At 42.2% G+C, this 21,596-nt stretch overlaps 2 protein-coding genes across 5 annotated transcripts in view; both read right to left on the reverse strand.

Moving 5' to 3' along the window:
- LOC126236699 (brachyurin-like) overlaps positions 1-21,596 on the reverse strand; it is a 484,625-nt gene that overhangs the window by 459,153 nt on the left and 3,876 nt on the right. The window contains exon 3 of one of the 2 annotated variants that reach the window (XM_049946214.1): positions 14,378-14,546. The exons of the other annotated variant lie outside the window; for it this stretch is intronic. Coding sequence (XP_049802171.1) covers positions 14,378-14,546 — 169 coding nt within the window. The remainder of the gene's footprint in view (positions 1-14,377; positions 14,547-21,596) is intronic. 2 annotated transcript variants of the gene reach the window in all.
- LOC126236700 (brachyurin-like) overlaps positions 1-21,596 on the reverse strand; it is a 245,556-nt gene that overhangs the window by 23,258 nt on the left and 200,702 nt on the right. The window lies entirely within an intron of this gene.

The raw sequence follows: 21,596 nt of genomic DNA on the forward strand, positions 1-21,596 counted from the left end.
GTATGCAGTCAACTGAGCACCTATTACTTCTGTGATTATCTTTCAGTTATGAGCCACTTGTTGTTTATGAAATCCTTGTTTTGTCATCAGTCATAGTTTGCATAATCCATCAACAGTCTCACAATAATAAAATTTACCGCTATAGACTTGACACAGCGCCATTAAAAGCACACGGCGTCGCTGGTAGTGTTGTGACTATGAAAAATTATTTGGAAGACTGCAAATACGATCAGCTGCATTTCACAGTAGTGTGACTGTATTTGATGAGTTCAGATACAATGATGCGAAAATGATTGTTGAGGTAGCCCAAGACTAACCTTATTTTATTTAATTTCGTAGTGCTTCAGAAAAAAAGTTCTCTATTAATTTCAGACACTAAATTAACTTTCAATTTTTCGGTTTTATTAATTCTTTTGCTAAATTAAGTCAGAGTGTAGCGAAATTTATTACTTCTGACAAACATTAAGTTTTCACACAACCCGTGTCAACCTTTACTTGCCACGCTTTTAGTGCTAATATGTGTGCCTTAACCTTTCTTTTTCAGTTATTATAGTAGTTGTCCATAGGACTGGCGACCGTAATTTTCCCCAAATGTCAAATATCTCATTAACGCCAGTTAATTGTTAATGTAACGACCGCACATTTACTTTCTTTATTAACTTTACCCTTTTTCAAAATTAAATTCCACCAATTTCATTCGCATTTTTCCTTTCATTTAGATGTAACCCTTCCTCCCTCTTTACCGACAGATTAACTTTGGTGACGATTGCTTTTCCCAAATTTCCATTAGGTACACACGGTTTAATTTTTCACTGTCATTAAGGTCGATAAGTGACGGGGGAAGTTACAAGTATATAGATTGAGTAACATTGGGGATAGGCTACAATCCTGCCTCACTCCCTTCTCAGCCACTGCTTCCCTTTCGTGCCCCTCAGCTATTATAACTGGCATATGGTTCCTGTACAAATAGTAAATAGCCTTTCGCTCCCTGTATTTTACCCCAGCCACCTTCAGAATTTGAAAGAGGGCATTCCAGGCAACATTATCAAAAACCTTCCATAAGTCTACAAATGCTAAAAACGTAGGTTTGCCTTTCCTTAATCTATCTTCTAAGATAAATCATTGGGTCAGTATTGCCTCACGTGTTCCAGCATTTCTATGGAATCCAAACTGATTTTCCCTTCTACCTACTCTTCCATTGTTGTCTAAAGAATTCGTGTTAGTATTTTGCAACTGTGACTTATTAAACTAATAGTTCGTAATTTCACACCCGTCAGCTCCTCCTTCCTTTGGAATAGGAATTATCATATTTTTCTTGGTGTATGATGGTATTTTGCCTGTCTCATACATCATGCTCGCCATATGGAAGAGTTTTGCTATGGCTTGCTCTCCTGAGGCTATCAGTAGTTCTAACGGAATGTTGTCTGCACCTTGGCTTTGTTTCGACTCAGGTCTTTCAATGCTCTATCAAATTCTTCATGCGGTATCGTATATCCCATCTCATCGTTATCTACGTCCTCTTCTATTTCCGTAATATTACCATCACTTACAGGGAGCCGAAACGATGCATCTCCTCCATGTTAATTTTAGCAAATAGAAGGAACATTTTTTCTAAAACCATTAAACATATTGCTCTGAAATTTGAACTACATGTTCAGTGACTATTTCTCTACAAAGTTATAATGCCATGTTCACAAATATTTATTGCTTTTTGTTTTACAATTTTTTAAGCAGATGCTTATTTTTTCTCTAAAATTTTGCACTTTTTCTTCTATAAATCTTGAATTATACAATATTTTTTTACAAATTGATATAAAAATGAAGGAAAGGAAGCAAACATTATTGTTATATATTTCATTGATATAGTGTTTGCAGTTTTTGAGAAAATGTTCCTCAAAGATGAAAATTTTAAAGTTACAGGAAATGGCTTCCAGATTTTTTGTAATACATTCCTGCCCCATATGACGGATTATCTGTATCCTCGTCTTTTTCCAGTGTTAATTTCCTTTCATTGGGCCTTTCTTCCCTTTTGCTTCATGTTGTAGGCTTTTGTCTCTTCTTCCTCCACCTCTTAGTCTTTCTCCATCAATTAGGCGCATTGTGTAAATGGTGTTGTGTCATGGTTGGAAATCTAAACGTTTCAGCACATCACATTTGACAATGTTTCATTCATTGTATGTTGTCACTGCATCATACACTCCAAAAGGCAATGTTTTTATCTGTACAAACACTTTTATGGGAGTCCAAATAGAAATTAAATTACTTACACTTTCATTTGGATTTTGTGTTTTCCCTTACAAACACTTTTCCAATAAACTCGGCTGTGATAAATCTCTGAATATGGGCTTAATTACATCAATTACAGCATTTGTCAAACTGTTTTTATGGGCATATTCCTTTCCTGATTGGTACTTACACCATGAGCCATCACCTGTGGGGCACAGTGCATGTTATGGGTGCTCATTTGTTGATGCAGTACGAAAAAATAATGCCCATACCGCTCTCCTCATATGCTCAATGCTTCTTGTATTTTCCTAATAGCACACTCATAATACCTCTGCAATCTATCAATTGCTTCATCTGTCAATCTTCCTCTTCCTCCAAGGGTCTTACCATCACTAAGCTTCTGGGATCCTAATGTCTGCTTTAGTTTGCACAAGTGAACCCCCATGCACTTCTGCACATGTCCAGTGCACTCCTGTTTTTTAATGTGAATTTCATTGCCATAAGGTTTGAGTTCCTCTACAGTTTTATACCCCTTAGAATCACCATCTCCTAGATAGTGCATCATACATTATACCTCTCCTGTGATCTGGAAAAAATTGCTTTCACTCCCTCTACTTCCATTGCACCACTTGTGCCATGAAAATTTGCTTCACGACTTTCACTCTGTGCAGCCTTTGTATTGCCCTTACATCTACAATGTTTTGAGAGAACAGCAACATCAATTACTTTGCAACAGTCTCCACTGGTAGCTGTCACAACTCTATTTAGAAATTTGTGACATCTACATTGCCATGATCCATCTAAAGCAACAGTTAAATCTCTGCAATTCCCATTATCTGTCACAGCTTCATCAATTGCTTACTTCATTGTTGCTTGAGCAATATCTTCAGCAGAAGATCCTATCAATGCATTATAAAATCGAAACTTGGTTGGGGATTTTGGCAAGTTCATAATTCCACATAACATTGTACCTGCATAACTGCCCTTGCCAATGCAACGCAAGCTTAACATTTATATCATACACCTTCTTTCCACTATTACCACTCCGAGGAATACTGTTAGAATTAGAAAACGAAACTTCTGCAGCACATTTGTTACACTTCAATAACATTTTACATGCAAAACCAATGTGTGAACTTATTTTCAATTCCAGTCCTCTTTCTTTACAAACTTGGCATAATACGTTACGTTTAAAAAAATTAGAGAGCAAGAAATTGTAAATTATTTCATTCACATCATTACTGTCACTTTCATAGTTCTCAAATTTTTCTTTGCAGTCACAAAGTTTCTTGTTCGAAATAGTTATATCACATTCATTTGGAGTAGTCGGTGAAGCAGTCTGAGCAGCATCTCCCTTCGAAACAACAACACTCTATTGCTGAAACGTGGCATATTGATATCCACAATCCAAATACGTAAAATAGGTACGAGCAAAATTCATCAAATACGCAAAATTGAACAGCTAAACAACACAAAGCAAACTCCACAAGTCAATGCACACGGTATAGCGTTTATGTTTAGCGATATGAACAGTCACTTGTCACAAAGACAAATCCATACAACGTTGGAAAACAAAACACTGTCTAATTCCGCAAAGATACCCAGCTTGCTGCCAGCGAGCGGCGCCGTCAGAGGTGGCACACCAAGCCGTTACAACCGTTTACGCGGCGCGTCAACTTTGCAGCGATAAAAAATACACTTAGAATTCACTTAGAAGGGTGAAACCTTGATTTGTTTTATTCAGAAAACTCCAAATCATTTTATAATGAAAAAACCAAAAAACGTCAGTTTTGTCATTTTCAACGTTCCGGCTCCCCTTACGTCTCCCTCGTGTAGATCTTCTACATACTTCTTCCATCTTTCTACTTTCCCTTCTTTACTAATGACTTGTTTTCCATCTGATCTCTAGATATTCATATAGGTGATTCTCTTTTCTCCAAAGGTCTCTTTAATTATCCTGTATGCGGTATCTACCTTATCCCTATGATATATGCTCCTACATTCTTAAATATATCCTCTAAGCATTACTGCATATCCATTTTGCACTTCATGTCGATCAAATTTTTTAGGCGTTTGTGTTTCTTTTCGCCTGTTCATTTACTGAATTTTTATATTTTTTCCTTTCGTCAATTAAATTCAATATCTCTTCTGTTACCAAAGGTTCTCTACTAGCTCTCGTCTTTTTACCTACTTGATCCTCTGCTGCCTTCACTATTTAATCTCTCAGAGCTACCCATTCTTCTTTTACTGTATTCCTTTCCCCTGTTCTTGTCGATCATTCCCTCATGCTTCCTCTGAACCTCCTTACAACCTCTGCTTCTTTCAGTTTATCTATGTCCGATCTCCTTGAATTCCTATCTTTTTGCGATTTCTTTATTTTTAATCAACAGTTTATGACCAATAAATTGTGGTCAGAATGCACATCTGTCCTTGGGAATGTCCTACAGTTTAAAACCTGGTTCCTAAATCTCTGTCTTACCATTATATACTCTGTCTGAAGCCTTCTGTTGTCTACAGGTCTCTTCCACGTATACAGCCTTCTTGCATGATTATTAAACCAAGTGTTAGCTATGATTGAGTTATGCTCTGCGCAAAATTCTACCAGGTGGCTTCCTATTTCATTCCTTACCCCCAGTCCATATTCACCTGCAATTTTTCCTTGTCTTCCTTTTCCTAATGTCGAATTCCAGTCCGCCACGACTACTCTATTTATACAGTGGTAAATTTTTAGATAGTGTTGGAAACTATTTGTCTATATGATAATGTATCCACATATGCGTTGGACTTACTGTTTAGCGGGACGTTGGTACCCAGGAAGACGACGGCGACGTCGTATTCAGGGTGCACCGTCGCCGACCTGGTGACGATGGTCACGCGGCTAGGCTCAATAATGCTGAGACTGGTGAGTCCAAGCCTCACCTCCCACGTGCTGAACCTGTCGCAGCAAAAGAAGGTTACAGCACAGGTTAGCGTGACGGAGTAATAATATACTGACTTAATAGTATTCAGGAGAATTTTCTTCCTTCTTCTTCTTTTAGACAGCGTTAATCTATACTATTATAGGCTCTGCTGTACTCAAACTTTGGCAATTTTATGTCTGTTTTACTTTTGTGGCCCGATACTCTTCCTGTCACCGAAGTTGTTTGTTACCTCAGGGAGGGAGTCGTGTGCTCATCTTGCCTGTGGATCGTGTATTTTGTATCTGCACAGGGCGTGAAAACGACGCGAACCGTAACTGTCGGCACAAATGTAAACTGTGCTAGCTGGCGGTGGCTCGATGGCTCGACTACATATCCAGGGAGCTGAACCTCGGAAGAGGGAAAGGAAACTCGACATTCGAGTGGATCTACCGGGGATGCAGGGAGTCTGAACAATGCATAGAGATAAGCATAGAGAAAAACACAAAACTTGACCATCGCGAGGTACTGAACAACCAAGCACCAGAAACAAAGCACGGTGCGAGGTGAACGCCCCAGCCAAGGAAGTGTAAATCAGCTTAAAAACGCAGCGCCGGTCTATCGCTGCCGACAGTGACAGTGGGTCAGTGACTCTGCCTATAAAATGCTTTGAGCGCGCCTTCAGTGGCAGTGTGGTGCACTATTCTGCAGCGAAACCTACGCCATATCTGCATTTACATCGATGTCCACAGGCGGGAATACTAAATCCGTCATCCCTGAAAAGGCCACGGAGCGGCGGGAGAAGGTGTAGGCTGGAGTAACGGATGGTCCGTCTGCATCAGTGCGGATGAGAACAAATCCACGGGAGAGCGGCAAAAGGAAGGCGCTGGTTCAAATTCCATGTAGTCCGAAGTGGGAGTTGGGGGATCAACACCACACTACCCTATTCTGTGGGTGAAAGGATGGCAAAGGAAATGGTGAAGGCGGTATGCACGCTGTAACAATTTAGTCTACGGGTAGAAATATGCCATGACCGACGCCGTCGCCCTGCTGATATGTAAACCCATTTATGTGAAGCAAGAGCTGTTGGGGGCTCTGTGGAGGAGGGGGGGGGGGCACGGGTGGAGGGGAGGCATCTTCCCAGGCAGTTGGCCCGCCTTCAGAGCAGAGTGTGAGAGCCGAGTTACTCCGCATTCTGTTTGAGCAGTTTCTGCATCTGCTCGTGCTGCAGCTCTTGCTGCTGTTTCTGGAGGCGCAACTGCTCCTACTAGCACTGCAAAAATGCCATCTCTGTGATGGCCACCAATTAAAACTACAAAAGAAAGAAAAGTAAAAGCGTCACATGCATAACAATATCATACCTCTCCACTTTTGCATCTGCACAGGGGTGACAGATCTGCAAAACCACCACACTCGGCACAAATTGTTGCAAGCTACACTAGCCGACTAGAAAGCCCATGACCTGAATCCCCAGGAGAAGGAATGAAAATTTGACATGTGAGTTGATCTGTCGTGTGAACAGAGTCTGAACAATGCGTATAGACAAGCGTGGAGGAAAACACAAAACACGTGATGTAAATAGCACGGAACATATAAGGAAACGGAAATAATGGAGGACAGGTCCGAGGTAGTTGAAATCACTGTAAGGACGGACGGACGTGGCTTATCGCCACCGACAGGAAAACACATGGATCAGTGGATCTGTAAAATTGTGAACTTTGGTTGATCTACATCTACATCTATATGATTACTCTTCAATTCACATTTAAGTGCTTGGCAGAGGGTTCATCGAACCACAATCATACTATCTCTACCATTCCACTCGCGGACAGCGCGTGGGAAAAACGAACACCTAAACCTTTCTGTTCGAGCTCTGATTTCTCTTATTTTATTTCGATGAACATTCCTACCTATGTAGGTTGGGCTCAACAAAATATTTTCGCATTCGGAAGAGAAAGTTGGTGGCTGAAATTTCGTAAATAGATCTCGCCGCGACGAAAAAGTCTTTGCTTTAATGACTTCCATCCCAACTCGCGTATCATATCTGCCACACTCTCTCCCCTATTACGTGATAATACAAAACGAACTGCCTTTTTTGCACCCTTTCGATGTTCTCCGTCAATCCCACCTGGTAAGGATCCCACACCGCGCAGAGGACGAACGAATGTAGTGTAAGCTGTCTCTTTAGTAGACTTGTTGCATCTTCTAACTGTCCTGCCAATGAAACGCAACCTTTGGCTCGCCTTCCCCACAATATTATCTGTGTGGTCTTTCCAACTGAAGTTGTTCGTAATTTTAACACCCAGGTACTTCGTTGAATTGACAGCCTTGAGAATTGTACTATTTATCTAGTAATCGAATTCCAACGGATTTCTTTTGGAACTCATGTGGATCACCTCACACTTTTCGTTATTTAGCGTCAACTATCACCTGCCACATCATACGTCAATCTTTTCTAAATCGCTTTGCAACTGATACTGGTCTTCAGATGACCTTACTAGACGGTAAATTACAGCATCATCTGCGAACAACCTAAGAGAACTGCTCAGATTGTCACCCAGGTCATTTACATAGATCAGGAACAGCAGAGGTCCCAGGACGCTTCCCTGGGGAACACCTGATATCACTTCAGTTTTACTCGATGATTTGCCGTCTATTACTACGAACTGCGACCTTTCTGACAGGAAATCACGAATCCAGCCGCACAACTGAGACGATACTCCATAGGCCCGCAGCTTGATTAGAAGTAGCTTGTGAGGAATGGTGTCAAAAGCTTTCCGGAAATCTAGAAATACGGAATCAACTTGAGATCCCCTGTCGATAGCGGCCATTAGTTCGTGCGAATAATGCACAAGAACGATGTTTTCTGAAACCATGCTGATTACGTATCAATAGATCGTTCCCTTCGAGGTGATTCATAATGTTTGAATACAGTATATGCTCCAAAACCCTACTGCAAACCGACGTCAATGATATAGGTCGGTAGTTCGACGGATTACTCCTACTACCCTTCTTAAACACTGGTGGGACCTGCCCAATTTTCCAATCTGTAGGTACAGATCTATCGGTGAGCGAGCGGTTGTATATGATTGCTAAGTATGGAGGTATTGTATCAGCGTAATCTGAAAGGAACCTAATCGGTATACAATCTGGACCTGAAGACTTGCCTGTTGATTTGAGTTGCTTCGCAACCCCTAAGGTATCTACTTCTAAGAAACTCATGCCAGCAGCTGTTCGTGTTTCAAATTCTGGAATATTCCATTCGTCTTCCCTGGTGAAGGAATATCGGAAAACTGCGTTCAATAACTCCGCTTTAGCGGCACAGTCGTAGGTAACAGTATCATCGGCACTGCGCAGCGAAGGTATTGACTGCGTCTTGCCGCTTGTGTACTTCACATGCGACCAGAATTTCTTCGGATTTTCTACCAAATTTCGAGACAATGTTTCGTTATGGAACCTATTAAAGGCATCTCGCATTGAAGTCCGTGCCAAATTTCGCACGTCTGTAAATTTTAGCCAATCTTCGGGATTTCGCGTTCTTCTGAACTTCGCATGCTTTTTCCGTTGCCTCTGCAACAGTGTTCGGATCTGTTTTGTGTTCCATGGGGGATCAGTTCCATCTCTTACCAATTTATGAGGTATGAATCTCTCAATTGCGGTTGCTACTATATCTTTGAATTTGAGCCACATCTCGTCTACATTTGCATAGCCGGTTCGGAAGGAATGGAGATTGTCTCTTAGAAAGGCTTCTAGTGACACTTTATCCGCTTTTTTAAATGAAATTATTTTTCGTTTGTTTCTGGTGGATTTGGAAGAAACGGTATTGAGCCTAGCTACAACGACCTTCTGATCACTAATCCCTGTATCAGTCATGATGCTTTCTATTAGCTCTGGATTGTTTGTGGCTAAGAGGTCAAGTGTGTTTTCGCAACCATTTACAATTCGCGTGGGTTCGTGGACTAACTGCTCGAAATAATGTTCGTAGAAAGCATTTAGGACAATCTCTGAAGATGTTTTCTGCCTACCACCGTTTTTGAACAAGTATTTTTGCCAACATATCGAGGGAAAGGTTGAAGTCTCCACCAACTATAACCGTATGAGTGGGGTATTTATTTGTTACAAGACTCAAATTTTCTCTGAACTGTTCACCAACTATATCGTCGGAGTCTGGGGGTCGGCAGAAGGAGCCAATTATTAACTTAGTTTGGCTGTTAAGTATAACCTCCACCCATACCAATTCGCACGGAGTATCTACTTCGACTTCACTACAAGATAAACCACTACTGACAGACACAAACACTCCACCACCAATTCTGCCTAATCTAGCTTTCCTGAACACCGTCTGAAACTTCGTAAAAATTTCTGCAGAACTTATTTCAGGCTTTAGCCAGCTTTCTGTACCTATAAAGATGTCAGCTTCTGTGCTTTCTATTAGCGCTTGAAGCTCAGGGACTTCCCCAGCACAACTACAACAATTTACAACTACAATTCCGACTGTTCCTTGATCCAAGCACGTCCTGTATTTGCCATGCACCCTTTGATATTGCAGCTCACCCCGTACTTTCCCGAGGCCTTCTAACCTAAAAAACCGCCCAGTCCACGCCACACAGCCTCCGCTACCCATGTAGCGGCCAGCTGAGTGTAGTGAACTCCTGACCTATTCAGCGGAACCCGAAACCCCACCACCCTATGGCGCAAGTCTAGGAATCTGCACCCAACACGGTCGCAAAACCGTCTGAGCCTCTGATTCAGACCCTCCACCCGGCTCTGCACCACAGGTCCGCAGTCGGTTCTGTCAACGATGCTGCAGATAGTGAGCTCTGCCTTCATCTCGTAAGCAAGACCGGCAGCCTTCACCAAATCAGATAGCCGCTGGAATCCAGAGAGAATTTCCTCAGATCCAAAGCGACACACGTCATTAGTGCATGACATGTGCCACCACCTGCAGCTAGCTGCACCCTGTGCTCTTCATGGCATCCGGAAGGACCCTTTCCACATCAGGAAAGACTCCACCTGGAATGTACACGGAGTGCACACTGGATTATTCCCCTTCTTAGCCGCCATATCCCTAAGGGGCGCCTGACATTGTAGCTCCCAACTACCAATAAGCCCACCCTCTGCGATTGCCCGGACCTTGAAGGCTGACAATCATCCTCTGAAACAGGGCAGGCAGGTGCATCTGGCTCAGCCAGAGACAGTACCTGAAACCTGTTTGTCAGATGCACCGGGGAGGCTTTCTGATCAGCCTCCGGGGACGTCTTTCACTGCCTGCCTCACCTTGGAACGACCTCCCAATCAACCACAGGCGAGGGCTGAGCCCCACTGCAGGCAGCAACCGGGGAAACCACAGCAGCAGACCGATCTGGGGACAGAAGGGACAAGGTTGACATCCCCATGATACCCAAGTCCGGCCCCCCACAGTGGTGCCCATTGGCAACAGCCTCAAGCTGCGCAACCGAAGTCAGCGCCGCCTGCAGCTGTGAGTGAAGGGATGCCAACTGAGCCCTCATGCGAACACAGCTGTCTATTCTAATCAATGTTGAACAACAGTTACAGAAACACGAGTCCGTGCCTAGATAACGCATGGGTAAACACCCAAAGATGTATGAACTAACCTGTACAAATGCCTAACGACTGCGCTACAATCTGCCTGAATTTACGATTACAGTAACTAAAACTCGAAATTATACCTCCTATACCTAACTCACACACAATTTAAGTAAGAATCTACGAAGTAACCACAGGAAAAAAGCTATATACGTATCTTTCTGCGCTGTCGACGTGCACCAACTGGGAGCTCAGGCCACACTGTTCTCTGAAAGCCTACTAGACAGACAAGTGCCACTGACGTACCAAAACAAAACAAATGCCTAATGACTACTCTACAACCTGCCTGAATTTACGATTGCAGTAACTAAAACTCGAAATTACACCTCCTATACGAAACTCACACGCAATTTAAGTAAGAATATACGAAGTAAACGCTGAAAAGAAGCTATATACGTATATTTCTGTGCTGTCGATGTGCACCAACTGGGAGCTCAGGCGTCGCTGAAACGCAGTTTCATCTTACAAACAGCAAGGGTAATAAACGTGAGACATTTCGTTACCAGGACATAAAGTCTTTGTGAATTTCATTCCGTGTACTCAACTGGACCGTAAATACGCCTCGCACACAGACACAAGAACATCATATACACATGTCTGCATTTGAGAAAGGGCGAGTAGATGGGCTCAAAGAAGACGGTTGGAATAATCGACGCATTGTTCGACATTTGAATAGGAGCGATGCTATTATTCGATGACGGTAACAGGAATTGGTGGACCAAGGTTGAACTGCGTGCTAGGTGGGTAACCTTAATTAAGTCTGTAAGTTGTCTTAGTGTCCTGTGGTTAAGCACAGAAAATATAAATATATAGTGCCATGTATTGTAATTATTAACGTGGCTCCCAGATATTAGTTATGTTTGATTGTGTCGAAATCATTTGATTGTTAATTTCTTGTTTGAGCTCTGCTTGTAGAACTAAATTGGGGTAAAAACTAAGTTCTGTTTAACTGTTATTGACCTATTGCTAGAAATGTTATGCATATTTGTTAAGCTGAACTCATGAATGCACAACCCCCAGTCGTCCTCCAACGCCACTGAAATGCTACGTATCTATATCTAAATAGTGGCAACTAGAATAGCAACACTGGAAACGATAGCAAATAATGAAACTTCCGACAGTTTTTTGAGATAGTAGGGTACTGGACGTAGAGCTAGGGGCTGGTAGTCCAAAACGCCTGCTGCCAGCGCCGTTCTGTCGAGGTAGTTCTTGCCGAATGACTGTGGGAAACCTGAATGAAAACTGTTGTCTCGCTTGACAAGAGCATTGTTGTTATTGCGACCTTCAGTCCTGAGACTGGTTTGATGCAGCTCTCCATGCTACTCTATCCTGTGAAAGCTTCTTCATCTCCCAGTACCTACTGCAACCTACATCCTTCTGAATCCAAGTTCCACCCCCTCCCAAAAAGCGAGATACATAGAAACAAATACGAAGTAGGTAGACTAGACATCTCGTCTATGGCGATGTCGTCAGAATCTGAACACAAGCTTTGATGAGACAGTAAATGTGTGATGGCATTGTCAAGGAACGATTTAGTTCCAGAATTCACATGTAATGATTTAAGGATAAAGACCAGATCCTTACTCCTACCAAATTGCTGTCCACTGTCTCCGTATGAGGTACTTTCTCGTTCAGGGATGTGTGTAGCGCACAATATTCCTCGACTTCAGCAGTGGAGTAAAACATCTACCAGAAGTTTGTTCAGAATAGTAATGTGTTGATTTCAGTGGAGGGTTCTAGGAATGTGCTACAGTTTCTCGCACGTTCTTATCCGGTGTCAAAACGATTTGTTTTTATATGTGAACTAGCGACACATCCCGGTTTCATACGGTTATTTACGACCGACGAGTTGTCGGGGTCAGCGGTAATGCCGCCACCGCGCATGACTATAAATAAAAATCAGAGAACAACTTAGACCATTTCAGCAATGGACGCCAGGGAAGTTCTCAGAAGGCCAGAATGTTGTCTGTTCCGTAGTTAATGGCGTTTGGAGTGATTTCTCAGGGTAATGAAGGGAGAACATCATGGTCTAATTAAAATGTCGATAAAGAGAGAGAGAGAGAGAGAGTATGTGTGTGTGATTGGATATGGCTGGGCGGATTATGCCTTAAGGCGACAAATGAAGTAAAATAAAAGCAAGCTTGCCCAATGTACATTTGTAGCCCGCGACGACTGAAAGCTCATTTACAGCTCCGCTGAAACAACCTAAATAAACGAATCAAAGCTGCATTCGTGGCTGAAGTAGTTTTTTGGAAAAGTTTTACATTTAGCATAAAAAGTTAAAAACCCTAGTTTTAGGACTCTCGGGTTTTTTTTTTTTTTTTTTTTTTTTTTTTTTTTTGCTATGCAGACATTTCAGGGAAAATACTCAGTAAAATTATTTCATTCGCCCGCAATTTATAGTTTTGCGTCGCAGCTTGATAGTTAAGTGATTTTGTTTTCGTTATTGCCTATGTTTATTGTGATACCTCGCAGTCAAATAACTCACTGTTCGTTCTTCTAAGAATCTGCAGTGAACTATAAGAGCGAATTGCGATTGCGAATCTGAGGTAAGCACAAACTGACAGTCTGAACTGCTCTCCTTTTTACGAAATGCGTCCCCGAACATCTATAGAAATATTGTATAAGCATCTGCAAGGGTTTTCTTAATCCTATTCCGTCCTTTAAGTTTAAGGAATCAAGAAGATAATGCCCATGTCTTTTTCCTTCTATAAGACGGCATCAATGTTTATGAACATTTCAGTTGGTGCACTTTGGATTACATACCAGGTATTGCTGTCCACCAAATGTAGCTAACATATCGTTTGTGTGTGTGTGTGTGTGTGTATGTGAGAGAGAGAGAGAGAGAGAGAGAGAGAGAGAGAGAGAGAGGGAGATAGAGAGAGATCGTCAGAGACTTACATCTCTTTTTCTTTCTCTTAATGCGTGAATGCACATTTACAATAAGCATTCTGCGCCAATCGTTCCGCATGGTAGTACATCAAAGAAAGCAGAACGCATGCACTCTGTTTGAGTGGAGTGCTTCGCACTTTGCAGAACTGTGCTTCCAAAGAGTTCTTCCATTCACCACTAGATGTCAATGACATTCAACATGCTTTTCACAGCAGGGGTGGTGTTTAATTCGTCGTAGTTGAATGAGGTATTTAAAAATTATATACGCATTCCTTCCTCATAAGACAGTCCATCTATCAGTGAAAACCATATCAATATCCCCCCCCCCCCCTACAATAGATCCTGATAGAACAGCGACTAAGCACTTCATTTTGTATGTGGATAGATAGATGATAGAAGAGAGAGAGAAGATTGAACGCAGAAGACGGATAAATGATAAGTAGGATAATACGGTAGATCATGTTGCACTGTGTCAGATGAGGGCAACTGCCGGTCCCTCAAGGCAGAAAGAGTGCAATTCATAGTATATTGAAGATGACTTCATACGGGATACCAGTCCCTCTCCTGAAGTAGATAAGTAGGAAGCTTGTCGAAACGTTGCTTCAAGGCAGTATTGTTTTAAGGTAATAACACAGGAAGATTTCGTCAGTGCAATTCGACTTCAAGTCTTACAATAGCAAGTGAACGTAGTCTTTTTTAGAATAAGCATGAGACCACCTTCTGGATCTTGGCGTTGGTACATTGGTTTTACTCACCCGGAGGCGCAGTGCCCCGCTGTTAGGACGACAGAGGAGGAGATCAGCGACCCGCCACACATGTAGGAGTAATCCATGATGATGGACGCCTGGTGTGGAAACTGGCCGAGTGAGGCTGGGGCACCATTTACAATGCGGCCAGCAGCCTTTTCAGCCTTTGGGTGTCCAGCTGAAACAGGCGGAAACTGGTCATTGATTGGCAGTTGAGTTAAACACTGAAGGAGGGATTTGGGAATATGACAAATTTTTGTCCTGGTCGTATCTATATATTCAGATAAAACTTAAACAAGTCACACAAAATGTACACTGCCCAACTTATAAAATGAAATATCACGAAGAGGTGGTGGGATGACAATATAGCTTCATATCATAGAAACTATCGGCATGTATGTAAATGACAAGTGGAATGGTCACCAAAGTGAATTAGTGTTCTTCGTGTTTGGTATTGTTGGTAGGGTATACAAGAAGCGGGATCAGCATCAGATGCTGAGTGATCACTATGAAGAACACGGAGATGTTGTATACTCGCGTGAGACACCGTTATGAACAGCTGAAAGAGTTTGAAAGGGGCATCATTGTTGGTCCTATTTGTCCAGCTGGTCGAATCGTGTAATGTCTAAATTTGTGGGGCATTGAGCTATGACAGTGACCCGAAATTGGCCTGCAAAGGAAATGTAGGGGTAGGCATATTTGTCTTCAGTCCTCTGGTCGACGACTTCTGACCATCTCAAGCGAGGACCAACTTGTGAACCGAGCTGATTGTAACGCCTTCGTATCAGCGCCTGCCATCCGAACAAAGGTAATAGACCCCCTCCAACATTCTGTGTCATCCCAGAGGTTTGGTCAGTGACCAACGATGACCACAGCTTAGTCATTTGCGTCTGGAGGGGAACCATGCCCAGGAACACCACTTCGTTCAAAATGGTTCAAATGGCTCTGAGCACTATGGCACTTAACTTCTGAGGTCACCAGTCCCCTAGAACTTAGAACAACTTAAACCTAACTAACCTAAGGACATCACACACACCCATGCCCGAGGCAGGATTCGAACCTGCGACCGTAGCGGTCGCGCAGTTCCAGGCTGTAGAGCCTAGAACCGCTCTGCCACTCCGGCCACACCACTTCGTCTTCATGGGTTACCTCTCAGGCGACAGTTGCTTGGTGCCAGCTTTCAACAAGACAATGCTCGTTTAAATGTGCGGACCAGCTTGTCTCTCAGAGAGGATACAATGGCTTTAAGACAACCTTCTCAACAGACTCACTGCTTGCATCGAGGCGAGAAGGGGTGCAACGTCACATTGATACACGGGCCATACTGACAAGTTGTTTATAAATTTGACTTTAAATTGTAATCGCTGCAATAACATCACAAACCCTCTCAACCCATGAAATTTGTGCTTGTGTCATTTTCTCATGCAGTGTAATTCAATATTACCGACTTTAGGATCAATGTTTTTCGTGGGTCCAGGACTTATGTGCGATACATTTTTGTTTGATGTTTTCCCACCGCGCCTAATTGGTTGTAATTTCCAGCGTTAACCTGTTTTTCCAATGAATACTTTATTCTCAGTCTCTAAAAGAGAAATAGAGGCAGTTCGTTATTCATTATAAAATGTAGCAAAACTAAAAGCTACTTATTCCTTTTTTATTGGTACCTGCAGAAGAATCTCTCTTCCTTTATTTTTTTCCTATTTTCCGTCTCTTATATTCTATGTAATGGATTTTCATCTTCATCTTCTTCTTCCTCATTTTGGGAAAAATAGGGATCCTCATGACTGTAATCGGAATACCAATGTTTTACAACCCCGTCTTGCTTTTCTTCTTGTAATTCCCTCATTCTCAAATCCTCTAACACGAATTCATTGACAATCTGACGCATACTGTCTTCTTCATCATTGGATGGTCCTTTCCATTATTCTGAAACTACGATAACGCTTAGCCCACTGGTACTCAAGGCTTACAAAAATAGTTTGCCACGTTCATAGAGCAAACATATACAGTGAAATGTTTCACATATTTTTTCAGTGCACGAAAATGCTAAAGCACCTAAGCAATGCATATAATCTCTAACACCCGTTGATACTGATGATGCATATTCTTTGCGTAGACAGATTTCTTTAAACCCTAACCATACGCTTATTTGGAGCAGTTCCCTTGCTTTCAACTGCACTGTTGTCACTCCAACGATTATCCACGTCCGTTCCCTCTGGATTCCACTTCCTTGCTGCAATCTTGAAGCACTTTGTGCGACCCGGTCATTCAGTGCCGCCGGATATGGAACAATTATTTGTAACTTACCACTACAGTATATATTACATATCATTAGTGTTCTAATTAACAGCCATCAACGTCTTTCTTAATCACCCTTCCGCTATGTAGCTTTTATTTAAGAAAACGTCTACAGTCGCCGTGCACCTAAACGCCACTTGGACTCTGATTGTCGAGCTGTTAACGCGTACTGTGGAAATGGCTGAAGCCGCTTCCTGCTCCCTAGTGAAACACGTGCGTGGTGCACGGAAAATAGCGAGAAACTAGTTGTTCTCCACATTTTTCACAACATTACAGAAAAAAATCGGCTATTAAGTTTCTCAAGAAATTGTATTTACTGACGTTAAGGGCTTGAGATAAGCGAGATGTTTGGCTTAATCGGTGGCGCGGGAGGACGGTAATTGGATATTGTGTAGACCTTTGTTCCAGTCTTTGAGAAGCCTCCTTTTCTTTTTCTTTTTTTTTTTTTTTGTTTAGTTCTAGTATCTACATCTTGTAAATATAAAATGTGTCAAATATATGCTACCTACAACATATCTAATCATCATTTTTTATAAGTAATGCAAGTCTTCTTCTTTCTAATTACATATCACACGCAAAATTCCAGTTTTCATTGCAAATGTAATTTCTTAACCATCGACATTTTATAAAGAATTGTTAAGCAGGAATGTTTATATTAAGAAAACATTACAAATTAAATTTTTGCAAAAAAGTCAAATATGCTCCTTATCTAGACTAGCTTCATTGTTTTATATCACAAATGTGGTCTCACATGAGCCACAGTGATAAGCGCTGTAGAAACATGGAAAATATTTTTCGTGGCATCGAGCACAATGTACAAATGCTGCTTTTTTTCAGTTTCTGTCGTACAATTGCAATTTAAGTGAGATATAATGGATCTGAATCCTAATTAAGGGATTTGTTGCGAGAAATAACAATGCATTTAAGCTGCCAGGCGTACTAGAACTAATGCACGAAGCTTTGCCATAGGTCACTTTCGAATTTTGGTGGAAACTGCGGTTTGCTTTTACGTCATAGCTCACTCAGAAAGACTGCTAGTAGTTTAAATTAGCAATTTTCATCACTCTTGTTTTTAATTACAATACTATGCCAGTTAAAAACGAGGTCATGTTATGTTTAGAGTCTAGTTCCCTTAGGAGCATAGTTACCGAGTTTTGCCGAAAATTTTTTTCATTCGGTTTAAAAATTAAATAACATTCGAAGCTATATGGTTTCTCTGTCGTCTGGTTTTAGGTCTTAGCTGCTACTGTTCACATCACATTATGTTAGAGGGACAAGCTGGCTAGCCAGTGCTGTAGAAGTTCAATGTACAGGCAAAACTGATGTCCCGTATTATCGCTGAGTCGATGTGCGCATAATGTACAGCATAAAACGTACATATCCTTATTATCGTGTCTGACTGTACTGCAGACAGCTTGGCTTCCCCTCCACGTGAAATGAAATCTAATGAGATGCCGGCAAACTCGGAAGAATACATACTGCAATGTTTGCATCGGGTTCAATCAAGGTGAACGGCGTATAGGCGTTACACCTGATGATGTAACTAACGTTACGAAACTGGTCGTGCATTTGAAGTAAGGCAACCATGCAACTGCAGATGTGCTTTTATTCGTCAAACAAATCTAATACAGACATGATTCTCTATCCGACACAACTAACAGGCATTCGTACATTAATGCCAGAGGCAGGATTCGAACCTGCTACCGTAGCAGCAGCAGCGCGGTTCCGGATTGAAGCACCTACAACCACTCGGCCATTAGGAAGTGCAGTGAGGTGATACAAGTCATGCGACAGCGACATGCACATGTATACAGATGGCGGTAGTACAGCGTGCAGAAGGTATTGGGGGAGATGTCATTTACACTCAAGCGATTCATGTGAAAAGGGAAGTAAATATTCCGAGATCCACAGTGTTAAAGTGTGACGAGAATACCAAACTTCAGGCATTGGCTCTCACCATGGACAGCACAGTGGCTGACGGCCTTCACTTAAGGACCGAGAACAATAGCGTTTGCATAGAGTGGTCAGTGCTAGCAGATAAGCAACAATGTGTGAAATAAGCGCAGAAATCAATGTGGGACGTACGACGAACGTGGTTGTTAGGGCAGTGCGGCGAAATATGGCGTTATTGGGTTATGGCACCAGTCGACCGATTCTAGTGCCTTCTCCAACAGTGTGACATCGCCTGCAGCGCCTCTCCTGGGCTCGTGATCATATCGGTTGGTGCGGTTCGAGTATGGTACAGGCTCGACGAAACCATGGACCCAGGTTGTCAATAAGGCACAGTGGAAGCGATGGTGGTTCCACAGTTGTATAGGCTGTGTTTGCATGGAGTGGACTGCGTCCTCTGCCGCAACTGAGTGTATCATTGACTATAAATGGTTATATTCCCCTACTTGGAGACCACTTGCAGCCATACGTATACTTCACGTTCCCAAAGAACGATGGAATTTTCATGGATGATAATGCCCTACGTCACCGGGCCGCAGTTGTTCACGACTGGTGTGAAGAACATTCTGGACAACTCGGGCGAATGATTTGGCCACTTAGAATTCCCGACATGAACCCCATAGAATATTTATAGCATAATAGAGAGGTCAGTACGTGGACAAAATCCTGCTCTGTCAACTCTTTCGCAATTATGAATGGGTATGGAGGCAGTATAGCTCAATATTTCTTCACTGGACTTACAACGACTTGTTGCTTCACTACGCTGGGTAACACGATATTAGGAGGTACCGAATGAGTCACCTCACTGTAGAGACACATTAAGAGAATGTCCAAGTGTACGTGCAAGTGCTGTTTCATCGACGCAATAATTAATTCCTGCTCAGAAGACGACCAGAAACCGTCGATATGTAGTAACAACGTGGCATCTATGGCAGAACCAGCAGAATGAACGATAGCTTTGATAAAAATGTGAGTCTCCCACCAAGAGCAAGCTGTGGGACTGGGCTGGCGGATCCGTTAAATCCCACTGGTTAATCTCTGCCGGGACTGCTGACCATGGAGCTTGCTCGCCCGTCATCCATTCTAATGGCTGACGCATGTGGATGCGGAATTGTTAGGGGCTGCTATGGGTTGCTTAGAACTCCGGTCGTAGAGATTTTGCGGTGTCGCGATTCACTACCGTAGGTCATAGACATATAATTCTGCGACAGGGCCTGCCAGAAGTACATAACTTCCTTAACCCTGAGCTGCCCTAGTGGTAAAGATCAAAAACTGCCAGTAAGTCATCTGTTGCGAGACTAGTGTAGATGTTCAACAAATGAAGGACCATCCTGTAAGAGTTTTGAGTGTTTTTCTTTCTTATATGACATTTAATTTAAGCAGTTCTTGAACGTACTTGAACTGCATTACATATCTTGAGGCGAATACTTAGTTCCTGTTGTATACAACTTCCCGTTGTTTTGTGGAAATACGACCCGCAGAGCATTCCAAGTGGGAGACACCCCTTCTCAGTCCTATGTGATATTGGTCCGATACACTTGAGTGATATGTGACATAGCAGAATCGGTTGCATTACGAGTGTTCTGTAAGTAATATACTTCGAAGGCTAACTGCAGTTTCGCTCTATTCTATCAATGAACTGAAGTCTAACATGTTTTACTTACAACTGAGCCTATACGACGATTTTTTTTAACAACTCGCAAACTGTTACGCCCATATATTTGTATGAGTTTATTGGTTCCGATCATGAGTCATTGATATTGCACAGGATCTGGTAAAAAGTCCTCCCGTATTTCAAATGTGGATACAAACAAAGATAGAAAGATACGGAGTTTTATTTGTGACAGCAAATACTATGCCATTTTAAGTTAGTACGTGTCTTCTTCCATTGCTGACACATTAAGGAAGCCTTAAGGAGCTGTCCATTTTCGTGTCATTTCCGGTGTAATGCCAGCCACTTCCTGGGTGATTGCCTCCTTCCGTGCTTGCAGAGTTGTGGGTGTATGTTTGTGCACTTCAGCCTCCAAGTGTCCACATAGGAAAAAAAGAATCAGAAGGTAATAAATCAGGTGACGTAGGGGGCAGGCGATTTCTCCTCAAGAAGAGAGAAGGCGCCTGCTGAAAATGGCATGTCCGCTACTGATCGATACCTCGTCCACATCAGTAACCCCATGACAACTCACACAGTGGCCTCTGCAAAAACAGGAGGTCTTTTTGCCGCACCCTATATTTATACTACCTGTTCCCATTTTGTAAAATTCCCAATTTCAACGTTCTGAACATTTAAGGTTCCGATTTTAGCACAGCTTTGAAGTCTTATTAATATCTGACATGATTTTGTGCGGCATTTTCCACACTGTACTTCATTAAAGGTAAGTATATCATCTACAGAAATCTGAGATAACTATTAAATTTGACTGCCAGGTAATTAATATAACAATATTAACAGTAATGGTCTCCACGCAGTTCCCTGCGGCATGCTTGGAGTTCTACGTCTATAGATGACTGTCCTGTTAAGGTAACATGATGTGCCCTCCGTACTAACAAATTCTCAAAAAATGTTCAAATGTGTGTGAAGTCTTATGGGACGTAACTGCTAACGTCATTAGTCCCTACGCTTACACACTACTTAACCTAAATTATCCTAAGGACAAACACACAAACACACACACCCATGCCCCAGGGAGGACTCGAACATCCGCCGTGAGCAGCCGCACAGTCCATGACTGCCGCGCCTTAGACCAACAAATTCTCAAACAAGATACGAGTTTCACTTTATATCCTATACAATCGCAATTTCGTTATTAACTGTTTGTGTAGTAATGAGAAAGAAGCATTTCTGAAGTCAAGAAACACTGCATTTGCCTCCATACATGGCTATCAGTATGTTATGTAAGAAGGGCGCATTCCGAGTTGACGAAGATGCCACCTGTATTAATCGGTAACTAAAAGAAACATTTAACCTAACAGGCAAATAAGC

The sequence above is a fragment of the Schistocerca nitens genome, chromosome 2 (genome assembly GCF_023898315.1).
Source record: "Schistocerca nitens isolate TAMUIC-IGC-003100 chromosome 2, iqSchNite1.1, whole genome shotgun sequence".
In the NCBI taxonomy this organism is placed as follows: domain Eukaryota; kingdom Metazoa; phylum Arthropoda; class Insecta; order Orthoptera; family Acrididae; genus Schistocerca; species Schistocerca nitens.